The sequence below is a fragment of the Saccoglossus kowalevskii genome, chromosome 1, assembly GCF_978046115.1.
Source record: "Saccoglossus kowalevskii chromosome 1, keSacKowa6.1, whole genome shotgun sequence".
Lineage (NCBI taxonomy): Eukaryota > Metazoa > Hemichordata > Enteropneusta > Harrimaniidae > Saccoglossus > Saccoglossus kowalevskii.
This window is the reverse complement of record NC_140641.1, coordinates 13102410-13129083: the sequence shown is the minus strand read 5'-3', so window position 1 is coordinate 13129083 and position 26674 is coordinate 13102410. Positions and strand designations below refer to the sequence as shown.

The following is a 26674-nucleotide window of genomic DNA, read 5'->3' as shown; positions in this document are numbered from 1 at the left end:
TGTACACGTACTTATTTCTTGATTTATGCGAGGTTTCAATAAACGTGAGCACTCGGTCAAGAACTGTGGGAACACAAAGACACAGGGTCGAATTTCAAGAATAAAACTTGTTTTATGTCAGCGAATGAAGTTGTATTACTCACTGAAATTGGCTACAAAGTATGGTAAGTATTGTAATCAATGCACGGTTACTTTTTTAGTCACCGTGATCAGTGCAAGTCGAAACGGCCGGGAAAAACTACTGCTTGTAATCCAAGATGGCGATGACCTCATTAGCATAATTTTGTTCACGCACGTATTGATAGATCGCATCGTAATTACTGAAGAATAGCAGACAGGGAAACAAATAAAATGTTTACAAACTATTGTGAATACATAAACATATCCAAATGGCGATACATAAAAAACATACTGAAAATAAACTCTGGTCGACCTCATTAACATGATTTATTCACGCACCCACACACGTGACAAAATTATAAAAATAACGATGATGCAACAAGTTCCCATCGTCGGCATGCCTCATTATGGTTATCGTAATGGACTTGAGGTCGGCAAAATGTTTTTTTTTCACCCTGGGCGTTTAACCGAGGATGTCTCTAACATGTAACTTTTGTGAAAACAGGGGGTGGGCACTTGCCCAGGGAGGGGCGCGTGCCCGGGGTAATACGGTAGTAATATTTAGTGATCAATGTGACATACTGAAAACCAATTCTGATTGGATGATGCAACACCATCAAGTTTTAGAGAACTGGACAACAATTAACAACGAGGACAACAACAGATATCTTGTATATCCCACCTCACCATCCATTCATACTAGGGGCAGGAAAAAAAATACCCTGAACATACCCGATTGTGACTGAGTAGCGGAGGTGGCCTATTAGACTGTGATAGAACTCTATTCAACTGTGGTACCCTGAGCGGTGCACTTTGAACACGGGCAGTGGGGCTTCTGGCGGCCATGATGGAAATTTTCGAAGATTGTGTAGGAGAAGAAACAAGCTTTGGGACATCGGGTTTAGATTTCTCCACTGTAACTGCACTCTTGACATGTATTTGTTGCCCCATCTGTATTATAGTTGATCGGGGTGCTTTATTCTCGCTTCGAGATACCTGAAAGACAAAAAAAAATATGGATGAATCCAATCAAATTAGACGATACATTCATCAGTACATTTTTACCCGAGGGATAGCATGTGGAAGCCATTGTGTAATTCGGGAATTACAAAATATAAATGCAGCAGTCATTCATCAACTGTTTTTTAATTTTGCTTTATTCACCTACATTTTTGCTATATAATGAAAACAAAGTATAAAAACAACAACTCAGTTTCATACAATGGAAATAGTCATTTCAAATAACATAGTAAACATAGTGAATTATGAATAACAAATAGTAAAATTAAAACCCTGTGGAAATTAGGCACAAACTAATTTTGTAGACAATGTTAAAACTAAGTCCTATTATGTTAATGATGTACGTACAGCAAGTCCAAATCTAGGTATTGTTAGGTTACTGCCTTGGCGGACGTTGACGCACTCAAGACAATTAAGACTAAGAGAATTTTTTTTCTCATTTTTTTCACCCTATCAAAATTATAAAACTCCACAATAATAAGTACATTATTTTCAATCATAATTGTGAGAGAAAATATACTGAAGTTGCACTGTAATCAATTATAAAGCACAATTGGGGTCACATGGCTATTACATGAAGGATATAATCGTCTAAATACACCCGAATTGCAGCAAATATGTACTGTGTATTTCAAAGTATTCTCTGTTTGACTGAATAGGGAGGCTTTTTCATTATTTGTTTGAATTTCAAATTCCGAATTACTATGTGTGGGTAGTGATTCTTCAAAGTTTTTAATGATTTGAAAAACACAAAACAAGAACAGGGTAGGTATATTACTGAGCTCAGACAAATGCAAACAAGACCAGCAATTTGAAAAGATGTGGTAAAAATAATCAAATGTTTAGGATTAAAAACAAAAATTCGGGCTTAACCTAGTTAAATATAAACTAGATAGGCCAGATCTATGAAATCTACACACTGCCATGTGTGATTGATGGATGGGGGTGGGTGGTGACAACAAACATCACCATGATGCATACAAATACATAGAAAATAACTGGGCACACCATCACTTAATATTCTGCATTATTATCAATCCATTTTTGTGAGAAATGTAGAACATGTAGGTATGAATTTATGAAATGGATAAGAGGACACTTCGCCTGTGTGTCTATCTGTGTGTGTTTAAGTGCATATACTAGGAGCTTGTAAAACATGGGAATATAAAGGAACCGTATGTACTCAAAAGTTAACACAGAAATCTCTGGGGAAACAAATGGCTGAAAATAAATGTGTCATGTTAACTGCTACATTTCAAACTAAAGAAAACATCCAATTAAAAGAGAATATTAATTAGAAGTATACAATTAATCAATGTTGAAAATAAGAAGCATGGTAATTAGTTAAAACAATTACCATCTTTTCTTATTGTCTTTTGCACACAGTCAAAGAACACTACAACTAAATTACTGTGGAATACTTTATTTTTGCTGGAATTAATTTTCGCTGAAAAGGCTTTTTGGGCATTTTGTATGGAATTTATTTTCACTGATTTTTGATGAATTTAATGTGAAATATAGGAAAAAAAGTATATTCGCTGGATTTTATTTTCACGGAATCATCCATTCAGCGAAAATAGCGAAAATAAATTCCAAGCGAAAATAAAGTATTCTACAGTAACTTACAAATGTACTTTGTATGAGCATTAATCTACACTGTTGAGTGCTCCCCTCTCACCCCCTTACTCTCACATACAGGCAAGCTTATTAAAATGTTTCAGGTCAAACTTGTCATGCTCACTGAACAAGTACACAATTATCTGCCTAATTTAAAATGCATTGTATTTGTTCAATACTTTGCAGCAACAGTATAGTACAGGGCATTATAGTTAGCTGATTATAAAACAGGAATTTGCTGGCTCAGTATTCTTCCAAAATTATTTAAAAAAAAACTATGCACATTATTTATGAGGCACTTCTGAACAGTGCAAAATGCAAGCTAACATAAATTAATCACAAAGGAAATAAGGAGTGTGACTAAAGAATTTCTTGGATGTACATAATGAGATATAGATATATGAATGTAAAAAAAAAAAATATAAAATATAAATAAACGTTAAGATATGAGCTAAAACACGAACCACACAACTTTTCATATTATTTTCCAGCAGCTGTAAGTAAGTTGTAAGCTTAAATTAAAACCACAAGTGACGTATAATGACCGAAAACTAAAAAATTGAGATGAAGGCAATTGTCAAGGCTGCCCTATCTGACTGTCGTGGTGTCCGAAAATTTTGACTACAGTTGCAATTTGACCAAGACATTTTTCAACATGCTTTTCTTTGAAAATTGGAGCCCTCATAATGCCAAACATCAAGGCCTGCTGCACATGGAGGTGCAGAGAAGGTTCAACTGAATGATTATAGTAAATGTACATCAGTTTGGAACAAATTACAGTTTTAGAACCTTATGTTTGGAAAAGTGTGCAGTTGCTCTAACACTATCAATTACACAACAGATATCTACAGCAGAAAATTTCAGAACAGAGCTGAACATCCTGGTTACCAAGACAAATATAAAAAAAAATATACAAGCAAAAAACAGAATTAGCATCAACAGGGGTCAACTTAAATTACCCCCACAACAGGATTATGATTCAAAAGCTAGAATACAACAAGCAGATATCAAGACCAATTGAAGGCAACAATAACAATAATATCAATGCATTTACGTATCAATACTATAATTTACTAAATGTCTGATGAGCAAAATGACAATTCAACAAAATACTTCCCAAGAAAATCTATTACCTCCATATTTTGCAGACAGTTCTAATCAGTGATGGTGTGCTAATAAATATTTAATAAACAGCCATGTTTCTTTGAGAAGAATTGTATATTATATAATGAATTAGTAATATTTTTTTCTTTTATACACAGTTTTCACAGTATCTTTTAGAGAGAAAGAGTGATTTTTTTTTAAACCAAAAATATATCAAGAAAATCCAATATTTCAGTCTATGTCTACACACAAACTCATGTAAATGCATATAAATAAGTCAGCGCGACCGCAACACTACTAGTTCAAGTTTAATATGTTGGGGACACACACAGACAAAATAAAAACAAACAAATAAAAAAACACCTACCATAGTGACTGACCTAACTGCTGTCAGTGAAGAAGATCTGCTGACAATGGCAGAGTCATCCCACATCTATTGTCATGCAAATCATGCTATGATGTCAATGGACGAGCTGTAGTATTATATACTAGTAGCAAGTAATCACTGAACACTTTAAACTGTTATATATTTTTTTTTGCTGCTATAATTTTTTGTGGTTTGATGATTGAGGAGGGCACACAGAGACAACGTTTCACGAAAGCCACTGTAACTTCACTTGGCAATGACCAATATTTCAAACTGGTGCAAATGAGTGTCTTGTGAAATTAAAATTAAAATTTGGGCCGGATATGATTTTCTAAACTAGAGCCAATCTGAGAGAAGACTGCCATCTCATCATAAGACGTCAAAACATCAGGGTTTGGAGTTGAGAGAATACTCGTTTACCATATTTTATAAAATTGGCTTAGCTAATATGAATTGTATAGGAAAAATCTGTAATTTCCAAAGAGCATCAAAACAAATTCCCCGGGCATCAAGGCAATTGTCTTTGATGCCTGTGTGAAGCTCTGAAACATTATTGTATGCTAATTATTTACATTAATCAAAACATAAACAATCAGTACTTAATATTTATCAATGTTTTGCTGGCAAAAACACTCTGATTATATCTTGGCAAAAAATAAGACACAGTTTCATTGCTGTGTTGATTTATCGTCATGGGAAATACACAGCAGTATAATTTGAGCTTTCTCAAAAGAAGCCAATTCTAGTAATTATAAGGGGCATAATGGTATTTTTATTACATACATGCAGCTATTCAACACTGACAAGGTCGAAGGCATCCATTGTAAATTTCATATTACTATTATTGAAATAAGCAGATCAAAAAAATATTGCACAGAAAAAGATTGGTACTCTGGTTGAAAATAATATATATGAAATTAGAACAAACGTTATAAACTTATTTACCTGTGCATTATCTTTGACACCATATTCTTTTCGGAGTTGCTGAATAACTTTTTTCTGAAATATGCAAAAAAATAAGAAGTTGTTACTAACAATGTAACATCACCATCGCCAGATCAACTAAAATATATGCCCAATCATTTATTCATAATTATATACAAATATGCAGATATGCAGATTTTGAACAAAAGAAAATTCTTATTGTTTGCGCACTGTGTAGACTTGACAACAAAGCTGACCTTTTCACAAAATAAAGTGATGATTGTTGACAGTGACATTGAAAATGGCTAATTTTAGGTTAATGGGGCATTATGCAAATGATAGAGAATTTAACCAATTACAGCGCAGAGTCTGACCTCTGTTGTGGTATAAGAGATCAACAAACCCACTCAGTGATGTGGATAATAATTTCCATAAGGGGATGCGATCAAATGAATGTAAAATAGTAAACAAATTAGACAGACAACTTTTGATATGCAGTCACAATGATAGTATCTCTGTAGCATATTTTATCTACTATTCAATATATTTAAATTAATAAATGTAACAGAAAGCCCCAACTCTACCAAAAAAGTAGGTCTAGATTAGAATCAATTTACAACCCATTTGTTACTCATCTGAATATTCCAGCAACTAAACTGACAGTAAAACCTCAGACATCAAAGATGTAGACACATAAAAAATAATAATAATATTAGAACCCAGATTTCTGTCACATGTGGTCCTAACTCGCAAAGTAATTACTTTTTTTGGGTTTCCTTTTATAGAAGAGAATAGGACACCTGTTCCAAGTTGGATAATGAGTTACTGAGACTGTCTTGTAATGTAACCAAGGCAAGGACATGTGGGCAGAAATAATGAGATGTGACAAATCACTTCAAGGTATTCAGTAAGAAGCATGACCTCTGCAATCACAGGAGTACAGACTGAAAACTAACAAACAGACAGACAAAAAAAAAATGTACAACCAAGGATATGGGACTTTATGGCTTGCAGTGGAGAACTGAGGGACAATTCTAAGGCACGTTAGATCAGTAAAAGACAGAAATACTTCTTCTATACTGAAATTGGTGTATTGTTGATTGCATTGTTTTTACAAAGAAAAAATGCTGCTGGCACAATTAAGAGTAACACTAGCCAAACACAAAATTAACTATCAATACTCAATAACAAACTTGATAGTGGCATGAAACTTTTCAACTGCCAGAAATTGGTGTACTTGATGAAGGGAAGTCTTAATTCTCACAATAGAAGTAAGTAAAACGTGTGCATAAAACAACTTTCAGCCAGCTTATGTGGTATAAACTACTGTTTGACAACACAATAAGTTAGACATGATGTTAAATACATGTAAGTAGAGAGCAGCTGGTGGAAAGATAACCACAATGAAACACAACTGTGGTATCAGGCACACAGGAACTCATTAGCATATTTACCCAACTGATTCTAAACCAAATCAAAGAAAGCTTAGAAAGAACTCCCATGTGCTGAGAGTATTGGAGACACATTAAATATAATTCGAAATTACTTAGCTGAAAACTAATTATGCAAATCAGAAAATTAATATGACCAGATTTGAGTGTAAAACTAATGAGTTCTGCGCAATGTAACAGAAAATCTATGTCTCCAAGTTTAATTGAAATGTGATTAGAACCAAAAAATTATGAATTATTATGCTTATTAGGGAATTAATATGAACAGATTTTTACCCAAAACTAATTAGGTTTGTACATTGTCCTAGAGCATCTTTATACTAAGTTTCATTGAAATGGAATAATTAGTACCGTGAAAACTCCAAAATTTCGACCCCTCTAAAAATTCGACCGCCTATTTATTTGCCGGTTTCTGTGTTTTATTTACCTACAAATTTTCGACTCCACTAAAAATTGCCGACTCATTCTTATTCGAAAATTGCGACCAGTTTTAGTTTTCCCCCAAACGAAAAAAAAAAACGATGTGAGCGTTCAAACGGGACCTTCCTCGAAGGCATGAATCCGGGTTTCTGATTGACTGAGAGATTTTTATTTTATTGGTAACGAAAATATATTCTAAATAAACGAAGTTTCAAATAAAAACGAACACAAAAATCTCGGCATGCTGCGTTTCTGAATTGTTGATTATTACTGTACTCAGTAGTGATTATAATAATGTACACAAAATAAATTTGTTGAATGGTTATGAAATAGAAATAAAAGTCAACTTAGTTTCATCGTAAGCGAATGATTCCGGTCTCGTATAAACGTTTGATGCTGTAGGATATCCGCCATGTTCTCTTAGGTCAAATAGGTCAAATCGCTAATTAACCAATCAAAAAGCTGGATGATGCCAACGTGTTCAAATTACCATAGCTTATTTAAATATGTTAATGTTATTGAACGCAATGCGGAAGAAATTGGTGTTGTAGTACGATATTTTGGCTTGGATTTTGATGCGAAAACGGCATGATTTTTTTAAATAAAAAAATTAGTTGTTTTTAAAAAATAAACTGGTCATCTGAAGAATAATTTAACATTGTTCACAGTGATAACAGCTCATTCTCGAAAGGAAGCTTACCCGCTCACGCTAGTCACGATAAAAATCATACACGTGTACTCTTGAATAGACAAACGTCAATGACTACGGTAAAACTTAGACTCTATTTTAGCCGGCAGGATTGATTGAAATGTCCGAAAAATGACGCCAAAATACACCTTAAAAGTCCCATTTTATTTTCTTAAATCCCATTTTATTTTTTAATCCAAGGGCGAATTTACGGCAGAATTTGGTCCCTCAAATAAGAGACACGTGAGCTTTGATTCTAACCGGATACATTGCACTGGGTCGGGGAGATAGTTTGCTAAACTTCCATGCATCTTTTGTCCAATGGGTACCTGTACTTCGAACATTCGCAAGTTTTTCTAGGTAGTGCGAGACAGCTTTGTCTTTTGACCTATTAGTTTTGTGCTGACCTCTTCTCCGCGTCTTGATGTTTTGTTTTGCTTGTCATAATACTCACTGATTGATGACTTTGTTTAGATTTTGAGTTACAACTCGGCCACGACCTTTGCTTTTACCGTGAAACATGAGGAAGTTTACGTCAATTGACGGACATTGCATTTTTTAAAAACTAATGAAGCACACTGTCTATCATCCCCATTTTTTCATTTGCTGATTTCTATTCTGAAAAATTCGACCGTCCGAAAATGCACCTTAATTTTGACTATAAAAACACGTCACATATCGAACACCAATTATTTAAAACCGGTCAAAATTTTGGAGTTTTTACGGTACTTTAGATATCAGTGTGAAAGCTTAAAATTGGTTAATTATGCAAATTAGGTAATTAATATGTACAGATTTTAACCCACAATTATTCAGGTCTGTCTATTGTCCTACAGCATCCATGTACATTCATTGATATGTGATGTATAGTACCTGAGATAGTGTGAAAGTTGGTTAATTATGCAAATTAGGTGATTAATATGCACAAATATTTACCGGAAACTAATTGGGTCTGCATAATTCTAGATTCATTGAAATGTGATGATTAGTACTTTAGATATCAGTAGAAAAGCTGAAAATTAATTATGCAAATTAGGTAATTAATATGCACAATTATTTACCCTAAAACTAATCAGGTCTCTGCATAGTCCTAAAGGATCTATGTACCAAGTTTCATTGAAATGCGATGATTAGTACTTGAGATACCTGTGGAAAAGCTGAAAATTAACTAATTATGCAAATTAGGTGATTAATATGCACAAATATTTATCGAAAACAATCAATCTCTGCATAGTCCTTGAGTATGTAAGTACCAAGTTTCATTGAAATGTAATGCTAACTACTTATATCAAATGCTGAAAATTAATTAATTATGCAAATTAGGTAATTAATATGTACTGATATTACCTTAAAAACTATCAGGTCTGTGCAGTGTCGTATGACATCTATGTACCAAGTTTCATTGAAATGTGATGATTAGTACTTGAGATATCAGTGGAAAAACCGAAAATTGACTAATCATTATGCAAATTAGGTAATTAGTATCCACGGATTATTACCAAAAACTAATCAAAACCTAGCATTAGTTCAGAGCATCTATGTACCAAGTTTCATCAAAATCCAATGAGTGGTTGTTTAGATATCAGTGGAACAGTCATGGAACCACTAAAAAATAGCTAATTATCATGCAAATTAGGTAATTAATATGCACAGATTTTTACCAAAAATTAATCAAATCTGCGCATATGTTCAGAGCATCTATGTACCAAGTTTCATCAAAATCCAATGAGTGGTTCTTTAGATATCAGTGGAACAGTCATAGAACAGCTAAAAATTAGCTAATTATCATGCAAATTAGGTAATTAACGAGCATGGATTTTTACCAAAACCTAATCAAATCTGCGCATTGGCCCAGAGCATCTATGCACCAAGTTTCATCAAAAACCGATGTATGGTTCTTGAGATAGCAGTGGAACAGTCGGACACACATACACACACACACACATACACACATACACACATACACACATACACACATACACACACACATACAGACACACTAACTGCAAAGACTCCCATTTTGTGCTTCGCACATGGGAGTCAAAAATGTCGGGGCCCCTCCCCAACATGTGTTGTAATCATATATTCAATGACAAACCCAGAAATTATTTATGGTAGAACTGAATTTTGTGATAGAGCCCCTCAATGGTTATATACATACTAAGTGTAAACTTTTTATATAATTTTCGCCAGTCAGATTTATTACTCTCTCAAAAAAACAAACATGTTTGTTGTTAATAGACAATTTATTTGTAAAAAAAATAATCAGTGATTCAAAGTAGGATAAAGGTCAATCAATGAGTAGTATAGAATAAATGGAATAATGGAATATGCCAGCTAAGTTGCTCACTGGTTTGTTATGCAGGATACTGAGATTGTTACGTGATTGGAAGAAGTTTGGACAAACTAACAACAGGAGAAGCCAGACTAATATTGAGGGGATTTTTAATAACAATAGAAAATGCATTTCTTTTTCAATTTATTTCATACAATCGTATAAATGGCTGTATGACAAATGGTAAACTTTGGTAAACTAAACAAAATGCACTGACGATATCTCACAAGTGGCACATCCTTGTTAAAATGGTTAGATCTAATCAATTCTAATAATCACCTAATAATTTTGATATACAACCAGTATAGCCAACCAGTCAGCAATTTAGATGACAATGTTTTGGTGTTTGAACCAATGTAGCGGTGATACTATTTATTTAAGGCCAATTGTTATGCAAACTAGCTTCAATTAATATGCAAATTAAATCATAACATCTTTTGTTTGTCACTTAGTCTAGTTAAATACATATATGTACAGTGGAATATTCACCCTCAACTTGCTTTTTGCGCAAAATCTGGATCAACGAATAAATAAAGAATGCAGTGTTACTTAATCAGAGATCTGTTGAAAAATGTGTTTTTACTTTTTTTCCCCTTGCTGCTACCCTGAAGTTGCAGGAAGGTACTGTAAAATCTGTATTAGAAACCGCGGCTTCTATCAAAATGGTACAATGTAATAGAGGGGATGCGGCTACTATTAGAGCACCTACACATATGAGAAATGATGAATTTTTGGTTCTCAATTATTCTAAAAGAATGGGTGCGACTTCTATTAGGGATGCGGCTACTAATGCAGATTTTACGGTAGTCCCATAGTGCATCTATCGCTACTTGTGAGTATAACTGTTAGTATTCCATTGATACGTAAATCAAATCTTTCTCAGCTGGGAAGCTACGGTAATAACTCTTACTGATGATCAGTAAGATGCACCAGTGGAGTACCAAAATAGGGCTTTATTTATTTAAGTAATGGTATTGTTCAGTCTCTTCGATCATAGTTCCAAGATTTAACCGCTAATAACTAAAAAAACATCGTTGTGATAACTTTCCCCTTTAAAAACATCCTGTATAGAGAGGGTGGTGTTGGGTAGTCACTGGTGTAACCAGACATTCAATCTGAATGTTACATGTACGTCTTCAGCTATTGACCAGTCACTACATTTAAAAACAGGAGAGGCAACCAACACATTTCTGTATACAATTCTAAGGTTAACAAAGACACAAATTCAAATATTATTTTTTATAGATAAGACAGAATTAAAAAAAAAAAAAAATCAGAATTACTGATCTAACAAATATATGATGCAAAGATTAGGTCGTAGCACACACACATGTTCTTAGTAAAGCCAGTAAAGTTAAAAAATAATATGGAAAGGATAATTGGAACCAGACAAAAAAAATACAATTTCATAACTAAAATCAATACAGTATGTAAAAGTTATGCAGTATTAATCAAGAAATACATGTCCGCTCTGGCTAAATAACATTCAAAGTAAATCTTTTACATTGCCCCTCCATACAAAGTATTAGGAATACCTAATCAGAATCACAGCAACCAATTTGTTAATCGTAAATATAAATTTTCAAGAAAATTATGCAAATTCTGTTTCCATGTTGAACACAATTTCTGCAATTAATCTTTTATAGTGAGAGACTCAAATACTTCAAAGGTTAGAGTCAACATAATATATTAGTCTTTATATGTACCAGGAAAATAAAACCCATCAGGGCTTGAACTTCGGCATTCTGAAGAAACAAGATATCAAGGATAATTGAAACCGTGGAGGAATTACCTGACTATTTTGAAAGGCTTCAAAAGCAAGTCAATTTTGAAGAGCATCAATCAAAGTCAGAAGGGGTGGCATGTGCAAAAGCACCAATTTTTTGAATTTCGTGCCCTCGTCACCATGGTTTTTTTTGTGAATGACAGTAATATTATAACCATTAATTTCAAATGAAATTATTCAGTTCATAAGTTCACTTAGCAGAAAAGTGTATGCATTCAATAAACACAGCATTTCATGGCAATCTTGAATATACCTTGTCTCACTATTGTATTTTATATTTTAAAGTAGTTTAATTTTACTGCCAATAGCAAGTTTTACCTGCACACTGCTGTTATGCAGAATTTTGTTACCGTACTCGACTGAGTTAGTACCCATGCTCGGCTGAGCACCCACCCCCCACTTTTGGGACATTTCCCTTCATAAATGCTCTAATCATGAAACTTGGTCTTTGATCATTATTTAACTTTTCTGAATACTATGTTGTGAATGCATAGACCACGGTAATCGTGCATAAACTATGCTTCGACAATGATCTGTTAATGAAAGTGAAATGCAGTAAATACTTCATGCCTTATTCAGTTTATCTATAAACAAGCAGCCTCTCCGCTGAGATAGCTCCGCTGTTAGCAATGCACATTTCAATTAAAGAACAGAAAGTATCATTAAATCAAAGAAAGCTTAGAAAGAACTCCCATGTGCTGAGAGTATTGGAGACACATTAAATATAATTCGAAATTACTTAGCTGAAAACTAATTATGCAAATCAGAAAATTAATATGAACAGATTTGAGTGTAAAACTAATGAGGTCTGCGCAATGTAACAGAAAATCTATATACCAAGTTTAATTGAAATGTGATTAAAACCAAAAAATTATGAATTATTATGCTAATTAGGGAATTAATATGAACAGATTTTTACCCCCAAACTAATTAGGTTTGTACATTCTCCTAGAGCATCTTTGTACTAAGTTTCATTGAAATGGAATAATTAGTACTTTAGATACCAGTGTGAAAGCTTAAAATTGGTTAATTATGCAAATTAGGTAATTAATATGTACAGATTTTAACCCACTATTATCCAGGTGCATGTACAAACATTCATTGATGTGTGATGATTAGTACCCGAGATATCAGTGTGAAAGTTGGAAATTGGTTAATTATGCAAATTAGGTGATTAATATGCACAAATATTTACCGTAAAACTAATCAGGTCTCTGCATAGTCTTAAAGGATCTATGTACCAAGTTTCTTTGAAATGCGATGATTAGTACTTGAGATACCCGCGGAACTAACTATGCAAATTAGGTGATTAATATGCACAAATATTTATCCGAAACAATCTCTGCATAGTCCTTGAGTATGAAAGTACCAAGTTTCATTGAAATGTAATGCTCACTACTTATACCAAAAGCTGAAAATTAATTAATTATGCAAATTAGGTAATTATATGTACTGATATTACCATAAAAACTATCAGGTCTGTGCAGTGTCATATGACATCTATGTACCAAGTTTCATTGAAATGTGATGATTAGTACTTGAGATATCAGTGGAAAAAACGAAAACTGACTAATCATTATGCAAATTAGGTAATTAGTATCGACAGATTATTACCAAAAACTAATCAAAACCTAGCATTAGTTCAGAGCATCTATGTACCAAGTTTCATCAAAATCCAATGAGTGGTTGTTTAGATATCAGTGGAACAGTCATGGAACCACTAAAAATTAGCTAATTATCATGCAAATTAGGTAATTAATATGCACTGATTTTTACCAAAAACTAATCAAATCTGCGCATATGTTCAGAGCATCTATGTACCAAGTTTCATCAACATCCAATGAGTGGTTCTTTAGATATCAGTGGAACAGTCATAGAACAGCTAAAAATTAGCTAATTATCATGCAAATTAGGTAATTAACGAGCATGGATTTTTACCAAAACCTAATCAAATCTGCGCATTGGCCCAGAGCATCTATGCACCAAGTTTCATTAAAAACCGATGTATGGTTCTTGAGATAGCAGTGGAACAGTCGGACACACATACACACATACACACACACACACACACACACACACACACACACACACATACTTGTATTGCAATATGTTCCGAGGACTTCATTGGATTAACTTTTAATATAGTTGAATTAACTTTTAATATAGTTGTGATATGAACTCGATTAAAACGCGTTCCTATATAGGGTTGCATTTTAATTGGAGTTTAATTAAACTCAATTACAATGCAATACAATGGAGAATTGCATTTTAATTAAGTTTAATTAAACAAGAGTTGAATATCCGGTGACTGAACATAGAAATGTTTGCGAAGCTTAGGTTTAGTATCGGGGTAAGGTATGGTACAATTATATTAATATTAATATAACGTGAACCATACCTTCCCCCGATACTAAACCTAAGCTACGCAAAACATATTAATAATCGAATTAACTATTAATATAAATTATGTTTTCCGAGGACTATGAAAAAGGTCCTCGGAAGGTGTGTATGTCCTCGGAAGTAGGTATATATCTGTATTTTTGTCCTCGCAACATATAGCAATCCAAATACACACACACACACACACACACACACACACACACACACACACACACACACACAGACACACACACACAGACACACTAACTGCTTCGCACATGGGAGTCAAAAATGAACAATATGTATAGTATCAAAACAATCAGACTTGCGGTTTTCAACAAGATGTGGACAAAAATCACTTTTTACCAAAAATTACAAAAATATTCATCAAAATTAGAGAATTAAAGATATCATCATGAAATGAACAAATCTGAGTTAGAACCACATGTAGTACATATATGTAATGTCAAAGCAATTGGACTTGCGGTTTTTAACAAGAAGTCGAAAATATCACTTTTTACCAAAAATGACAAAAATATTCACCAAAATTAGAGAATTGAAGATATCATCATGAAATGAACAAATCTGAGAGAAGTCTACCCAAGGTACATATACACCAAATATTAAAGCTATCATGCTTGTAGTTTTCAAGAAGAAGTCGAAAAAGTAAAACATTGACACGGACGACGACTGACAATCACTCATATGATAAGCTCCGACAGTCAACAGCGGAGCTAAAAATTTCTAGTTACCAGTTTTTGAAAAAATCATGCTGCATGTTGCTATCCTTTTTTAGTGCAATACTATTACATGAACAATCGAAGAATGTCAGAGATATGGCTCTAAAACTGCATTCACTAAACAAAATGGCCACTAGTTGGTCATTTTGAGTCAGATCTGACAAACAAAGTGAGGTGCATTAAGGTCTCATAAAGTTCAATATACATACCAAGTTTGAACAAAATCTGTTTATGCGTAAACAAGATCCAGAATGGCAAAAATGCTTGATTATGATAAATTTTTAACATTACTACTATCACAATGCAGCTATCATGATAACAAAATGAATGAATATGTACGTGTGACATGATATATGACATATATACAAAGTTTGAACATGATTGGTCAAAACATATCAGAGATATGAAACAGCATTTAAAATGCTCACAATATAATGTAAGTTATATACCAAGTTTTAATGAAATCTGTCCATACTCGGCCAAGATCTATTTTCGGAATGGCCATCTTGAATTGGATCATGAAATGAATGGACATGCATACAGTGTTCTCCCCACATAGAACAAAGCATGGCGGCACCGCCATGCTTGGCGACCCGGCCGCCACGCTTGGGCTCGGACCGCCATGCTTACAACTTCACCGCCATGCTAATAGGATGCATTGTTTACGTCCATTTGACCCGCTCACACGTAGCACTGCATAAATTATCACCGTCTACGCCACGGCGGTTTGAACTTGCCGGGACAAATTAAACAGTCCCATTGTTAAACACGTGTGAAGTACAGACACTGTCAATGGGGAACAAATTGTCACTCAAGTTGCAAACACCGAGATGCTATATGACAAAACATGTAAAGGAACAAGCAGCCTATCGGCTGAGATAGCTCCGCTGTTAGAAATGCACATTTCAATTAAAGAACTGAAGACATCATCAGAAAATGAACAATATGTATAGTATCAAAGCAATCGGACTTACAGTTTTTAACAAGAAGTCGAAAATATCACTTTCTACCAAAAATGACTAAAATATTCACCAAAATTAGAGAATTGAAGATATCATCACGAAATGAACAAATCTGAGAAAGGTCTACATGTAGTATCTATATATGTAATATCAAAGCAATTGAACTTTTGGTTTTTAACAAGAAGTCGAAAATATCACTTTTTACCAAATATGACAAAAATATTCACCAAAATTATAGAATCCAAGATATCATCACGAAATGAACAAATCTGAGAAAGGTCTACATGTAGTATCTATATACGTAATATCAAAGCAATTGAACTATTGGTTTTTAACAAGAAGTCGAAAATATCACTTTTTACCAAAAATTACAAAAATATTCACCAAAATTAGAGAATTGAAGACATCATCACAAAATGAACAAATCTGAGAGAGATCCACATGTAGTACCTATATATGTAATATCAAAGCAATCTGACTTGTGGTTTTTAACAAGAAGTCGAAAATATCACTTTTTACCAAAAATGATAAAAATATTCACCAAAATTAGAGAATTAAAGATATCATTACAAAATGAACAATTCTGAGAGAGGTCCACATGTAGTACCTATATATGTAATATCAAAGCAATTGCGGTTTTTAACAAGAAGTCGAAAATATCACTTTTTACCAAAAATGACAAAAATATTCACCAAAATTAGAGAATTAAAGATATCATTACAAAATGAACAAATCTGAGAGAGGTACACATGTAGTACCTATATATGTAATATCAAAGCAATTGCACTTGCGGTTTTTAACAAGAAGTCGAAAATATCACTTTTTACCAAAAATGACAAAAATATTCACCAAAATTAGAGAATTGAAGATATCAACATGAAATGAACAAACCTAAGAGAGGTCTACCCAAGGTACATATACACCAAGTATCAAAGCATTCAGGCTTGTAGTTTTCAAGAAGAAGTCGAAAAAGTAAAACATTGACACGGACGACGGAGACGACTGACAATCACTCATATGATAAGCTCCGCTCGACAAAGTCGACAGCGGAGCTAAAAAAAGGTGATGCCGCCCGGCTAAAACGTACAATCACCGCTAGCACAGCACAGAAACGGAAGCGTGTAGAAACACAGAAACGGCGTGAGGCTGGTTTTGATGAGTCGTGGAAAAAGGTCAATTGTTCAGGTAAGATTTCGTAATTTTAGAAATAAAATGCCAGTGTGTGTATGTTTTTCCGATCGTAAGAACACCGAACATGGTAGGCCTACACCGATTTCAATCAACATCTTAGACACGAGGCTGGTATAGACACGACATGAAAAAAAAACATCACTCGTTACTGTCAACTTTTTTTAGATTATTTATGGATATCTTCATAGATTAATGGGTACGCGTATGTTATAATTTGTCCAAGCAAAAAAAAAATCAAATTTTGTAATCTTCCGGTCACATGTTGACCTATGTAGGTATTTCCAAGATGGCGGCCTGTCAACGTCTTGCGAACGACAGCTGCTATCATCACGCGCTATGATCGATGGAATCCCGATTTGTATACATAATTCTATTGTTACGTTTTAATTTTAATTGAATAGTGACCTCATGTTTTTTTTCCTTGAAATTCCCGAGTCTCCTTGTCGTTGACCTGACAAAACCAACATTTAAACAACATGTTTTGCAGACGAAATGCTATCCATACGGCACTGGGTTCCCGATCGTGGCACAATAGATTCAATCGTTATGTTTACATTTATTTGAACCTCAATCCTCATTGTTTTTTTTTTATTATTTATCATTTTTTCCCACTAGGAATGTTGTGCAGTTAATGCTCAAAGTACAACATGATTGCAAAGAGTGGATCTTCTTTATGGAACAAAATCCTGTGCAAGTCTATGACGATCGAGTTTAACTACAGTAAGGCAGCCAATGTTTGGAGCACAACAAAGTCAGAAGGATTAGTTTAGACTAAGTTTTATGGAACAGTTCACATTAAATGACGATCTTGTCAAATTATGGTATATTATGTAAAGTATTATGTAATTTAAATAAAGTCTCTCATACATTTTAATACTGTCTTGTATGTTTGTTTTTGTGAGAGTGAATCCTGAAAAATATGCAAATTAGTATGCAAATTAGCATGCAAATTAGACCGCCATGCTTGCCTCTGAGCCTGGGAAGAACACTGATGCATATGTCATCCAAGATATGATGTATACTGTATGTGAAGTTTTAATGACTATGCATGTCCGAGATACAGGTGGGAGACTCACATACACATACATGCAGGCATGGAGGTCAAAACTCAAGTCCTCATTTTCAGTAAAAGAATTTGAAAAAATTAGAGGCTTGGAGTTATTTACGATATTTACCCCTGTCAGATGAATAATGTGTAGCAGCAACACGAATAATACATTCAGTAAAGCAAATAATGTTACTTAAATGAAGATTACTAATTACTGCAAACACACTGATATTATTCAAATCTTATTTCTGAAGAGACTTTATATACAGATTTTATATTTACACAAATAATAATATATTATACAACAAGTCATTGTCAATGACACGTCCCCGTTCCGTTCATATTTGAGTGACATATACATTCAAAGCAAATCATGACCGAAATGCACCTGCATATGTACAACACATTGTGCTAAATCTGAACAAAATCCATCCATGCATGACTGAGATCCGGTTCTGGAATTGTGAAAATACGCGATTTCAATGCATTTTCGGCCTTAAAGCGGCCCCCATTTGGCTATCGTTAATGAGATCATAAAACAAATACACATACATATTTGTGACATGATGTACCTTGTGTGTGTGAAGTTTGAACTTGATCAATCCAAGCATGTCTCAGATACGGATCCAGAACTGAATTCTTTAAAACAAAATGGCCGCCAGTCGGCCATTTCGAACCCGATCCAAAAACAAAAATGACGTGCATCAAGGTCCTATTATGTTTAATTTATGTACCAAATTTGAACAAAATCCGTCCATGCATAACTGAGATCCGGGTCCGGAATGGTGAAAATGTGCGATTTTGATGCATTTTCGGCCTTAAAATGGCCGCTATTCGGCTATCGTTAATCGGATCATGAAAAAAATGCATGTGCATATGTCCCATATAATGTGTGATGTATGAGTGAAGTTTGAACTTAATCGGTCCATGCATGTTCGAGATACAGGTGATCAAGGACCCACGAACGGACGCACACAGGGCAAAACATAAGTCCCTGTTTTCGGACTGCGTCCAAACGGGGACTAATTAGTATACCTGTACACATATGCATGACTGATTGTATATAAATTTAGACCATGAAAGTAGCTTTTCAGTTTGGCTATTTTTGTGCACAAGTCTAGAAAGCTGCATACTGGGCACCATTCAAAAAAGAAACTAAAGCAGGACCTGCATACATTTGGAGGAATTAATTCATAGACATACACACATGTGACACAGTTGATCAGAGTACTGTAAAATCTGTATTAGAAACCGCGGCTTCTATTAAAATGGTACAATGCAATAGAGGGGATGAGGCTTCTATTAGAGCATCTACACATATGAGAAATGACGAATTTTTGGTTCTCAATTATTCAAAAAGAATGGGTGCGACTTCTATTAGGGATGCGGCTTCTAATACAGATTTTACGGTAGTATTACCATGAGCTTGACCTTCATTTTCTTTTGAGTATTTTTTTCAAAATCTACATTCCACATTGCTTTTAAATGGCTAAAATTTTTAAAAACTATTGTAACAATATTTATATTTCTCAAATATTGAGCACATCTGTGGTATAAAGGAGTTAAAGTTAAAATTTATATTTACTATATGCTGGATAATTCCACTATGACTTAGTTTTAGCAGATACACTCCTTATATTTACATACGCACTACGAATACAGCAAAGGTTTATGTAAACACAAAGTGTGATTTTCAGCTGATAACCTATCACCAAGCAGGAAATATCACCCAATATTATGAATTCTTATTCAATTATTTTTTTGAGGTAAGACCCAGTACACATAAAGTGGTACATGTGATGTAGTTGGTAATCTCACTACATTTATCAGTCTCAGCAGCTTTCACCTATTTTTAAGTTACTTTCCAATTTTGCCAGTAAAGGTTGCAATTGGACTGTGACAAATGACCCAATTTCATGAGTCAAAAAGAATTATTTGTCACTAGCATGTTGGCAAATAGTTTGTACTTTGTAATGGTGCATATGCTTGACATTTGCAAGAAAGTGTCGATAGAAATTATAATTTACATAATATATGTAGTTATCTATCTATTATCTTCACTTAGCTATTTTGAACATTTCAACCATGGAAATGAACTCTTTCTGTACTTGCACTCCTTCATTCACTCCGCAATTTAAATTCACTTGCTTTTGAAATTCACTTGCATACAAATTTTGTTGAAGTTTGTTATGACCTTGTCTGACAAGTTACTATCAGCTGTGTACAGACAACTCATGACATCCCAGAGAGAAACAATACTTAGTGCATGTTGTTTACACTGTAACAACTGGACAATCATTACAACTGAGCCGCTTAGTATTATGGATGATCAGCATATGAACTAATTAGGTTTTTCTTCTTAATTTTGGAAGGGGGACAAAAACAAGCAACCTGTCGGCTGAGATAGCTCCACTGTTAGCAATGCACAAAAATATCACTTTTAACCAAAAATGAACAAATCTTAGAGAGGTCAACATGTAGTACCTATATATGTAATACTGTATCAAAGCAATCAGACTTGCGGTTTTTAACAAGAATTCAAAAATATCACTTTTTACCCCAAATGCCAAAAATATTCATCTAAATTAAAGAATTGAAGATATCATCATGAAATGAACAAATCTAAGAGAGGTCTACCCACTATACATATACACCAAGTATCAAAGCATTCAGGCTTGTAGTTTTCAAGAAGAAGTTGAAAAAATAAAACATTGACACAGACACCGACGACGAACACCGACGGACAATCACTCATATGATTGGCTCCGCTCGACAAAGTCGACAGCGGAACTAAAAAAAACTAAATTGTACACAGCCCAACTCAATTAATATAATTCCCTTATTAAATAAAAATTACAAATACAGTGGATGCTGGGAATGTACATACTTTTCATAGATCAATTAATTTCTGGTTTCAGAATAGGCATAAATAAGTCAGAAGTGAAATCCCAAATGTCGCAAATAAAAAATTCAGTTGAACAAGGACGCGATGCTTTGCTCCACCAATGTTTGCATTACAAGTTGTGAATTGTAGACATTAAATTTAACTATCATGAGTAATATCTAAATAAAAATACTGTGGAATACTTTATTTTCGCTGGAATTAATTTTCGCTGAAAAGGCTTTTTGGGCGTTTTGTATGGAATTTCCTTTCACTGATTTTTGATGAGTTTAATGTGAAATATAGGAAAAAAAGTATATTCGCTGGATTTTATTTTCACAGAATCATCCCTTCACCGAAAATAAATTCCAAGGAAAATTTTGTATTCTACAGTATTCAGTTTTAAGCCACTGAGAAGCTTTGTTGCAGGTCAGCTTTTCCAAGAAGTATGGAACAAGGCTTGAGGCAATTTCATGAGTATTGGGCTTGGCATTGACCCCAACTTAACACATCTAAAAACTAGCACAATAGTTCTTAACCTTATCATACAATGTAGTACTTCACTCATCCATGTAAAGTGAGGAAAAAACGCTTTTAAATTTGAACAAATACATGCACTTGGGGAATAAGTGCTCTTTTTTACTGAGCTTGCAGATGTAATAAATTACAACTTGTAGATAAGTAAGGATTTATGGGTGGGGTAGGGCCGGGGTGATTATAAGACTTTTCAGCATAATCATCTAATGCTTGTATTATACAGATTTGTCAGTCTGCTAAGAAATGAAAAATAACATTGGAACTCTAGCATAACATTTAAAATAGGCAAAATTGTATTGGAAAAGCATACCATTCAATAATTCAATGTAATGACCTCTGCTATTCAAATCATAATTCATATTAATACTAAACATATCTTCATATTCATGGATTTTTAATATAGACTATAAAGTAGGAGAATATCACCAGTCTAAGGCACTTTTGAGAGCTCAGATATTTAGGGTTAATAATATTGGACTTGAAGCCTTGCTAACGCACGAAGAGAAATGGATAATCACAGCAGTGACATTTGCTCCCAACTTGAACACAGGATTTCATCAACATACATTCATCAAACAAACACACTAATGTGACTTGGGCACTAAGTTTTATCTATCTAAGTCAAAAATAGCAAAAAAAAAAAAAAAAGTCGGTGACGATTCTGATGAATCATATCTATCAGAAGGTTAAATACTCAATAGTGTCTACCAAACCACCCTTAAGTTATCACCATGCATGTCAGATACATGACAGCACTGCAGGGTATAATCTACCAATCTACATAAAAGCAAAAGTCCAACTAATAGTTTCTACAACCATACTCAGAATCATAGTGCTTATATTTGCAAACTAACAACAAAATGCATGCATAATTTATAATACAGTGACGTTTTGTCTGTTAGAACAATAAATGTTGACATGCCAGAAGAGATAGTACCGTAAAATCTGTATTAGAAGCCGCATCCCTAATAGAAGTCGCACCCATTCTTTTTGAATAATTTAGAATAAACAAGCAGCCTATCGGCTGAGATAGCTCCGCTGTTAGCAATGCACATTTCAATTAAAGAACTGAAGACATCATTAGAAAATGAACAATATGAATAGTATCAAAGCAATCGGACTTACGGTTTTTAACAAAAATTCGAAAATATCACTTTTTACCAAAAATGACAAAAATATTCACCAAAATTAGAGAATTAAAGATATCATTACAAAATGAACAAATCTGAGAGAGGTTCACATGTAGTACCTATATATGTAATATCAAAGCAATTGGACTTGCGGTTTTTAACAAGAAGTCGAAAATATCACTTTTTACCAAAAATGACAAAAATATTCACCAAAATTAGAGAATTGAAGATATCAACATGAAATGAACAAACCTAAGAGAGGTCTACCCAAGGTACATATACACCAAGTATCAAAGCATTCAGGCTTGTAGTTTTCAAGAAGAAGTCGAAAAAGTAAAACATTGACACGGACGACGACGACGGACGACACCGGACAATCACTCATATGATAAGCTCCGCTCGACAAAGTCGACAGCGGAGCTAAAAATTCATCATTTCTCATATGTGTACATGCTCTAATAGAAGCCGCATCCCCTCTGTTGCATTGTACCATTTTAATAGAAGCCGCGGCTTCTAATACAGATTTTACAGTATGTAATGAACAGAAATATTTGAAATATATTGCAGAAAATATAACAAGTATTCAGATCAAATTTCAAGTAATTAACATGCGACTGCATCAAAACACAAGTGGTTTTGGGGGCATTGACACTTCTCCCTCAAGTGGAATGACACAAACCAAGTTCTGACAAAATCAACAAAGATATGTCTGGCTACACTGTTTAGAGGTTGCATGTAACCCCTGCAGGCCAAAGTTCATCAATACTGCAAGAAAGGTAATAGTGTATGCATTATGTTACATCTAAGAACTCATCCCTGTGAAGATTTGAAATAATTGTTGTTCACGTGGTTGTAATATCCGCAACAGAGTAGAGCAGGAAACTTGAGTTCTCAAATAACAAAGTCATTTTCATGCGTTGTATCTGTATCACCCATCAAATTAAAAGAAAAGTCCTTTTGCCACCATCAAAACATAGTCAAAGAAATGTGCTGCTCATAGAATATTTACAGTCAAAGACTGACAGCAAAGGAATACTAGGTATGGCAGGATATACTAGTCACCAATTAGAAAGGTCACAACAAGTATAGGACATATCTTCATGTACATTCAAGTGCTGATCAAATTTAATGATAGGCAAAAACCAACTGCAATGGCCGGAACAGATGGGAACAAACCAATTATCCAGGAGACTATTACCAGCAGAGAAACATTCTTTTATTAGAGCTGACAAGATTATTTTAGTCCAAAACGGTGACTTAGTGAAGCCACAACAAAAACCTTGAGGAAACCAGAATGAATAAGATATGAAGGCTTTTTCTGTATGGTTATGTTTGATTGGACTTTTGTGTTACTTTATAACAAGAAAATGTTTGAAAATAAGAATTCAGAATGAAGCAGTTAGCGAATATGATAATACATTATCCATTGATAAGCCAAACTCGCCAATGATAATGGGATGGATATTTTTGGAAAAATATATCTGCTATTTGTGTATTTGGTTGAAGGAACAGACTGTGTGAAACAGTATACAAGCACAAAAAACTCTACGGAGGATGCAAAATAATCTAGGATGGTTTTAACTGCAGGAATTCCAAACCTAGTCACAAACTACTATTTGGGGGGTGATACCTAGCAAGTTTGTTTATGAACATCATTCACTGGTGAAAAAACAGTATTTACAATGGGCAAATCTTTTTTTAGGTTTCAATTCAAACATCTTTGGTTGAATGTTGATAATGTGGCACAGTGATCCCTGTCCTTGGTCGCTCAACCCAGCACAAGGTTAATACAACAATTTTAAGACTAAAGCTATACGAGCAATGAGTGGTTTTTGTATGCATATCATGACGAAGCGTAATATTTAAACAGCGTACACACTGCCTCTAGTGCAAATTCACCTAATTTAATATTATTCTAGTACTGAAAACAAAAAGTAATGACCTCTAGAACAGTTTCACAAACTGTAAGCTTCAAGATAAAAACATGAACTATCAATATATCTTTTTAGCACTACCATCTACTTCTCTCACCTGCTAAATAAAAGTTCACCCTGCCCCCTCCTTCATAACAGCTTAAATTATGACTAATAATTTCTTACAGAATCTGAAGATGACAGCAATGACACAAATTAATCAGAAATTTCACATGCAAGAAATGTTCACAACTTTGTCGATTTCACAAGACAAATTGCCAAAGTCAACTTTCTCCTTTCGTTTGAAGAAACCCAATGATATTTTCACTCCTACACAAATTTGAGATTATCCGAAAAATTTAAGTAAATTAAGTTACAGTACTTTCTGTTTGCCACTGTCATGGTATTAAAGCAACCAAGTGCCAACAGTCATTCTTGTCCCGCGTTACAAGTGTTGGTGCTCCTCCCATGGAAATGGGAGTGTAATCTCAAAGAGTTGAAGATGGCTTGATTCCCTTGCCACAGAAGACCTTGACTTCGAGATCAAATATTCATGCAACTTTTCAATTTCAACTAACATGCTTCTTACAACCATGATTTTACTGGATTGGTCAAAACTTGAAATCAAATTTGTATTTCCCCTAATACAGAGTTGACTTGCCTCTGAGAGTCCAGCGCAATAAAAATATGGAAACTCAAAATGGAGGAACACAGCTTGTTACCCAAATATAATATACTATCTCAGTTTCTTGAAAAGCAAACACTGTATTTGTCAGCAGGGTAAAATAAAACTGGCATTGGTTCATTGTTGTGAATGCTATACACAAAAGACCCCTCAATCACCATGATACTAGATTATAATATGGTTGGCTTTATAATACATTCATTGACTGAACCGAGCTTGGTAAGCAGGAATTGCATCAACCAATTTTTACTCCCTGAATTACCTAAGACATATTCAGTTTACTAGACAGTGACTGCACATGCAGCACATTGGTAACAATAACTAATATTTTTGTGTATCTCCTCAGAATAAAAAAAAAAAAATTGTTGTACACTTGAATGATAAATAAAAGCAAGGTCAAACATAATACTACAGAAAGTACAGTTTATGCAAAAATAAATTTAAGAACCATGTATACTCATATACTAGAGACCAACAGCAAGTGATTCTCATTATACATAGAAAAGTAAACAATCAAAACAAGTAAATATAATATCATAGGTGGATTTAATTTTTAATGGGTTTAGTTTTAGCAAATTTTATGTTGGTTTTAAATTCTCTGGTTTGCCAATGAACGAATAAAAAGTTAAAACTTGGCAATATTTACCAGGTTTTCATTTTATGGCATTTTAGTGTTAAGGGAAAGTTAAAACCAAACACAAAAATAAGCCTAAAACAGTCCATATTATATTTTCAGTACAATACACTGTTTTTTGTTAAACTATGTGTGATAGTAGATCTGCACAATACCGTAGTCAGGGTTTTACACTTTGACCTGGTTGATATAATATGGATAGAATATGTAATCATACAAAAAAACTCTGGGTAGGTGAATGAAAACAGTAAACATGTTTAAAAACAGTAAAAACATCATTAATTTGATGATGATGTGTATATTATCTTCATTAAAAAGGTACCCAACTACATATGTTAATTTATTCACAACTATGAATATATTTACGAGTTTGTTACATTCATTCGTTGACCCCGGTAGAATATAATCCTTTCCAAAACTACATTCAATTTTATATATATATTTGACATCGTCGTAAACGATTTATTTAAGAACGAGATTCTTATTTCCCGGAATTGAGGGTGTGATGTCATTGTTTATCGTCAGTCCACTTGAATAATGTCTCAAGTTACGCTGAATAAACATACAGAAAACTACCGAGAACGTTTCTTGAAAACAAAAACAGAAGCCAGGCAAGAAAAATATGGCATACCTGTTTCTCGCTGAGAGCGGTGATTTTTGCTTGGCGGTCGTGAAGCTGCCTCTGCAGTTCGGCATTCTGTGAGGGGCACAAAAGAAGAGAACTGGTTGTTATTTACAAAAC

At 34.0% G+C, this 26674-nt stretch overlaps 1 protein-coding gene across 4 annotated transcripts in view; it reads right to left on the bottom strand.

Moving 5' to 3' along the window:
- Positions 1-26674, bottom strand: part of LOC100378169 (PHD finger protein 21A-like) — a 37173-nt gene that overhangs the window by 9785 nt on the left and 714 nt on the right. For all 4 annotated transcript variants that reach the window (XM_085498989.1, XM_085498992.1, XM_085498996.1 and 1 more), the window contains exons 3-5: positions 26564-26629; positions 5174-5227; positions 853-1116 (exon numbers count right to left, since the gene is read on the bottom strand). In XM_085498989.1, the coding sequence (XP_085355115.1) occupies positions 853-1116; positions 5174-5227; positions 26564-26629 (384 nt within the window). The remainder of the gene's footprint in view (positions 1-852; positions 1117-5173; positions 5228-26563; positions 26630-26674) is intronic.